This window comes from Lissotriton vulgaris, chromosome 2_1 (assembly GCF_964263255.1).
Source record: "Lissotriton vulgaris chromosome 2_1, aLisVul1.2, whole genome shotgun sequence".
In the NCBI taxonomy this organism is placed as follows: domain Eukaryota; kingdom Metazoa; phylum Chordata; class Amphibia; order Caudata; family Salamandridae; genus Lissotriton; species Lissotriton vulgaris.
In genome coordinates, this window is record NC_141687.1 from 620,310,894 (window position 1) to 620,316,893 (window position 6,000).

The 6,000-nt window shown below is 47.7% G+C and overlaps 1 protein-coding gene across 1 annotated transcript in view; it reads right to left on the reverse strand.

Annotated features, from left to right (window-relative positions):
• The window catches only part of SYNC (syncoilin, intermediate filament protein), an 84,834-nt gene extending 79,388 nt beyond the window's left edge, over positions 1 to 5,446 (reverse strand). The window contains exon 1 of the mRNA XM_086955711.1: positions 5,176 to 5,446. Coding sequence (XP_086811837.1) covers positions 5,176 to 5,267 — 92 coding nt within the window. The 5' untranslated portion in view covers positions 5,268 to 5,446. The remainder of the gene's footprint in view (positions 1 to 5,175) is intronic.
• Positions 5,447 to 6,000: the final 554 nt, after the last annotated feature.

Genomic DNA, 6,000 nt, shown 5'->3' on the forward strand with positions numbered 1-6,000 from the left:
AATCCCTTCCCATGCTGCCCTTTCTTCTTGAGCTGTAGTTCATGAAGAAAGTGAAAAATTGAGTTGCAGTATTTATTTAACTGCAAGGCCGCCCCCCTCCCACCCCATGCTAAATAATTGCCACGAAGCCGTCATCAGTTTATGATTTGAAACTTATCCTCCTCCGTCTTACTGAAAAAAAGTGGGCGCTTAAAATCAGAGCAATTAAATCTGTTTCATAGTTTGTTCATTTAAGTTGCTTTAAACCATGTGTGTCTACGTTCAAGAGCACAAAACGCAGTTGTGGGAGCTAAAGGTCATCTCAGCAGCCCATGGCGCGTTGCATTGGCTTCAGGTATTCGTTTTATATTGGGTTATTTGCATGCCCACTCTAATTATAAGATTCTGTGCTGGGGTTTATTACGCATAATTATGGATTTGCAACATAATCCATCGACTCCATCGCCCCCCTCAAACCCATTTCCTCGGCTAGGACCCGCCCCTCTGCCCCTTGGTTCTCTACAACCCTCCGTGAGGAAAAAAGCTGATGCAAACTACTTGAACGCAAGTGGCGGCAGAACTACGACCCTGAATCCAAAGCTATTTACAAAACCGCTCTGAAAAAATTTCTTAAACAAAAAAAAACCACCATGAGGGACTACTTCTCATTACAAATCCACAACGCTAAGAACTCCTCAAAAACCCTCTTTAATATTGTCAAAGAATTTGTAAACCCCCCTGCCAGGGCCACGCAGAACCCCTCCAGCCAGGCACTATGCAATGGACTCTCGGACTTTTTCCTTGAAAAAAGTGAAAAAATTTGTACCTCATTCCCTGAGGTACCCCCCCTGACCTCCCATGTGATGGCCCCGGAATCCACCTCCTTGCAGTCTTACAACAAGCTGTCTCTTGAGTCCGCACTCAGGCTATTCACCCAATGCAGATCTGGTTCCCCTTCCGACCCAATTCCTGCCAAGACCATGGGTGACCTAGCCCCCTCACTGGCCAACTCTTTTCTTTCTATCTGGAACGCCTCCCTCCATCATGGCATATTCCCAACTCCGTGGAAGGAAGCTCTGCTGGTCCCCATTCTGAAAAAACCGGACGCCGATCCTACTAAATTTTCCAATTACCGCCCCATCTCCCTCCTCCCCAAACCCGCAAAAATTTGGGAAAAGGCCGTGCAGCTGCAACTAACAGAGTATCTGGAAGATAACTCCCTGCTGCACGACTCCCAATCCGGATTCAGAGCAGGTTTCAGCACTGAGACTGCTCTTCTGGAAGTGGCTGAGACTATCCGTGAATGCGTGGATAGGGGCGAGGAGGCCATGCTGGTCCTCCTCGACCTATCCGCCGCTTTTGATACGGTCTCTCACAAAATCCTACTAAACCGTCTAAAGCAGGTCGGAATCGGTGGCTCCGCTCTCGCCTGGATTGAATCCTTCCTCACTGGCAGAGCTCAGAAGGTGGTGCTTAGGCCTTTCAAATCAGAGGGTAAACCCCTGCTGTGTGGTGTTCCTCAGGGCTCTGCCCTGAGCCCCCTGTTTTTTAACGTTTATCTCGCACCCTTGGCCCCAGTGGTGGAGTCTTGTGGAGTCAGAGTGGTCTCTTACGCTGATGATACTCAGCTGATATTTTCCTTTAGAGACCACTCAGACTCCACCTTTGCCAACTTCCGCCAATGTCTGAACAACATCTGTGACTGGATGCTGACAAGACAGAAGTCCTGTTTTTTAACCAGAAAACACCTATTTCCCCCAGCCTGTGGTGGCCCTCAGCACTTGACCCTGCGCCCACCTCTGTCCAATCAGCACGTAACCTGGGCTTCCAGTTCGATAACTCACTCTCTTGCAAAGCACAAGTCAACAAGGCCACCTCTGCCTGCTTCGCGAAGCTGCGCATGATTAAGAAGATCTTTCCTTACCTTCCCTTGGACGCCCGCCGAACAATCACTCAAGCCCTCATCACATCTCACCTAGACTACGCCAACAGCTTATATGCCGGTGCTCCTCCATATCTGATCGATCGGCTTCAGATCGTTCAGAATGCGGCAGCCAGACTGATCGCAAATATCCCCCACCGTCAGTCGGTTGCCGCCTTTCGCAAAGAGCTCCACTGGCTTCCCATTGCAAGCCGCATTCAATTTAAGATCCTCACCCTCGCCTTTCGAGCTATCAACGGCCTTGGACCTAGCTACCTGAAAAAGCGAGTGTCAATTTCTCAATCTGTCAGATCACTGAGATCTAACAACTTACGCCTCTTAATTGCACCTCGCTTTCGACGTTCCAGAATGGGCGGCAGAGGGTTCAGCGTAATCACTGCCAAACTATGGAACTGCCTTCCTCTCGACCTCAGGTTCTGCCCGTCTGAATCCATCTTCCGTGCTAAATTAAAAACCTGGCTGTTCTCCAGATTATGATTCCTGTCTTGTAAGAAGCTTGTTCCACCCCTCCCTCCCTGAGGTTCTGTTTTTAGCGCCGGGACATCCCTCCGGGGGTAGCTGCGCGCTGTATAAGCTACTTAAATAAATAAATAAATAAATATCTGCACCATAATCTGGTTTTTAACAAAAAAAGTGTTTATTTAAAATAAATGCAAAGTTAATAAAAACGTGGCTGCATGTGTTTGTGCGCAGTGGTACTATTGAGGTGAAATGTTTCCACAAACGGTATTACCATTTAGAAATTACAAAATAATTACGTCAAACTATCAAAAAAGTGCTGCATAGTTGACCTTTTCATGACACATAATTTAGTCAAACCAGGTTCCGCATAATTTGGTGCTCCCCTCCCTCAGAATTCCAGTGGCCCTGGTTCTTTGTCTTTAAGTCTAATCCCTGAATACAATGTCACTTCCTGCAGAGTAAGGCAAGGGCCCGATTGATGGTGCGAAAGTTCTCCTGCTCATCTCTGCCTCTATCTAGGAAAAAACACGTAGACCAATGTGCTTGGCTAATGAGTGAGTTCTTACGAGTTGAGTGGGTCTCTTGGCGCTATTTAAATTGTCAGTCAGTCCTCATATAAATACCTCTACGGAGCCCAGACATGTTGCAGTGTACTTCAGAAAAGTGGTGTTTGTTTTAGCCGGTGCTTAAACTAGGAGCAGTACTAGAACTGAACTGCTGTGGAGGGAAGTGACAACACGTTTCTCGAAAATAAAACAGTGGCTGCAGCTCACTAGATCAGAGCCTGTGTTGGGGAGAATATATTGATAATGTAGAAAGGAAACAAACTTCAAGAAGAGTGACGAGGCTCACCGGTCTTGGACTTGGGATACTTTATCTCAGATGTAAGTCAATGCAGCTGATCCATGCACTAAATAATAACTAAGTGCAATATAAAAATATAAAAAAGTAACAAAGAACCCATGGAATGTAATCGGTGCCCATGCCAAAATTATCTAACGGAAATAATGAGGTCTGAACGTCAGGGGAGCATGGAAATTTACAGCGTATCACACATGGGGAAGATGTTCAAGATTTTTACATCAGAATTGTTCTGGAACGATGCATTCAGCAAACGCGGGTCAGCCTCGACTCGGAAAGCACACAAAACAAGCTGCATGGTAAAAAAAATATTTTAAAAAACACAGTGCCTACCGATGAAATGAAGCTAACAAAACACGAGCCATGAAAAAAGATGAAGCAGGGTGTTTCAGAAGTGGACGGCTGTGGAAGCTTCAGAAAGCACGAAAGTGAAAGCATTTCGCTTGCGCATGGAGCCGAATGCCAAAGACAAACAAGCCACCCCAGAGAAATGAAAGGCGCGTCAGCCCTTGTTGAAGATAAAAATGGCAATAAAAAGTGCTTAGCGGCTAATTAAGAGACACTGTCTCCCGCCGCATGTAAAAGATCCAATCCTGGTGGGCTGGGCCAAATGTGGACAGGGTGGTAACCAGGAGGGACTAAAAAGCCTCCTGCACAATCATAACACCCGGTTTTGCATAATTGGTGACGCAAAATGATGCGCACCAATGGGAAACACGGGCCGAGCAGGAAGTGAGCTTCTGAAATCCTATCGATTCAAAGAAGGCCTCGTATGGCGAGAGTAGTGCATGCGCGCTGCTTACGCCAGGTTAGACCTAAAAACTGGACAAATATATGTGCCCTGCATAGCACTTCTTAGGTTCAGTCATTCACTTAATACAGAGTTTTCAACTGGAATTAAGTATGATTGCTGATGACTACAACACGTAAACAATATCTTTCTAAAGTAACTGAAATACGCGAGTTAAGGTGATTTTGAAAAAAATATTATTGTGCTGAACAAAATCATTGACTAATTCTGTAAGATAACCAATATTCCACACGACTCCCTTTATTACTCGGGAATCGTTTTTTTTTTAAAGCACCTTAACTGCTGCACTGTAGCTCCCCTTTCCTCTCTACCCAGGACACCTCCTAGTTCTAGCTCCCATGGCTCTTCTTCCACCTCTTTCCTCCCTCTCTCTCTGGGGTATCTTCAGTGCTTAAGTTGTTAAAGAAGAAATGCTGATGCCCAAAGTTTGCTGATGACCAAATGCTGATGCCCAAAGTTTTGCTCAGATGCTCACAGCCTTTGCAACTGCATGTCGGCATGCCGAATACCAAGGCTGTGTAGTCTTCATTCCACATCAAACCATTGTAATCTACCAGCGGACACTCCCCGCCTCTTTCCTCACTTTTTCATGTTCTTTTTCAACCCTGATTTTAATATGTGTCACGTTTTTTTTGTTCAATCAAAGTCTGATGAGGAAAAAGTAAGGGCCAGTCCCAAAAATGGTAGCGAAGGTGGCCCCCTCCTGCAAGCACACCGGGGCCCAAGAGCATAAGGGGTCTTCTGAACATAGAGGTATTTCATCTTTAAACTAGCAGTCAGGGGTCCAATTTTACTTGAGTGCACGGGCCCCTTTAACCACCGGCTCAAATTAAGCACTGGGACAGGTCTCCCTGATGCACTTTTCATCCTCTCTACTGCGGGCTCCGCGACGCTCACCGCTGTCTTCTTGGCTCCTCTCCCCTCTTTCCCTTTGATTCCGGTTCCCTCTCTGCCCCGGGCACCTCAGCCCTCCGTTTTCGTACTCTTTTCTCCTCCGGGGACTCTTCATCCTTTCTTCCCCCTCTTACCTCTGTCTCCTCTGCTCCCACGGCCTCTCTCCGTCACTGGTTCCTCTTTCCCCTCCACTGGTTCCTCTTTCCCCTCCCCGAGCACCTCTTACCTCTGCCTCCCAGCCGCCTCTCCCATCTCGCCCTCGGACTCCTCTCCCATCTCGCCCTCGGGCCCCTCGTCGTCCTGCTCCGGGTCGGACATGTTTCCGCGCTGCTGTGTTGGTGATATTAATAAAGCCCGCGAGTAACTCGAACCAGCTCCAGGCTCAGAGCCAGCTTCGGCGCCAGCTGTCCCCGGGCCCCACCCCGGACTCGACGGGGGCAGATACCGGGCTCATCGGATCATTTATAGAAACGGCCCCACCTAGCCACCCTCAACTGGGGTCCAGAGGCTCCCTAGAGAGCGGTGTCCGGGGCCAGCGGATGTCACAGAAGCTCCATTACCTCAGTCACGAGGAGGGGGAGTTGTTAGGAGGCCCACGCGGGGGAGGGTGCTCGAGTGTCATCAATGAGCAACCCACAGTGTGAGTGGAGACCTCCACTTACTGGAGCTCTTCTGTTTCAAAGTTGGTGTCTCTTGCAACTCCCCTAGACGGCTCCCATCCTTGCACTCTTTGCCCCAGTGGATCTCAGCAGTCTTCCAGAATGAGCCACGGAGATAGCTCCGATGGTTAAGGCACCTGCTGGAAAATGTTGTCATTCAATTGAGGGGTTTTGTCCTACGGGTCCTGGCTGGACAATTAACATTTATAAAGAAGAAAAGGTGCCAGGGCTCGGTTTTTTGAACACCAAAGCTTATTTATTCAGCTGGTGTGAACCTTCCTTTCTTTGTTTCAAGAAGGTATGCAAACGTCATTATTTAAACATTTCAAAACATTTACACATTTCAGCAATATACAGAGGGTGAAACATCCCTTCTACTGGGGATACAATGT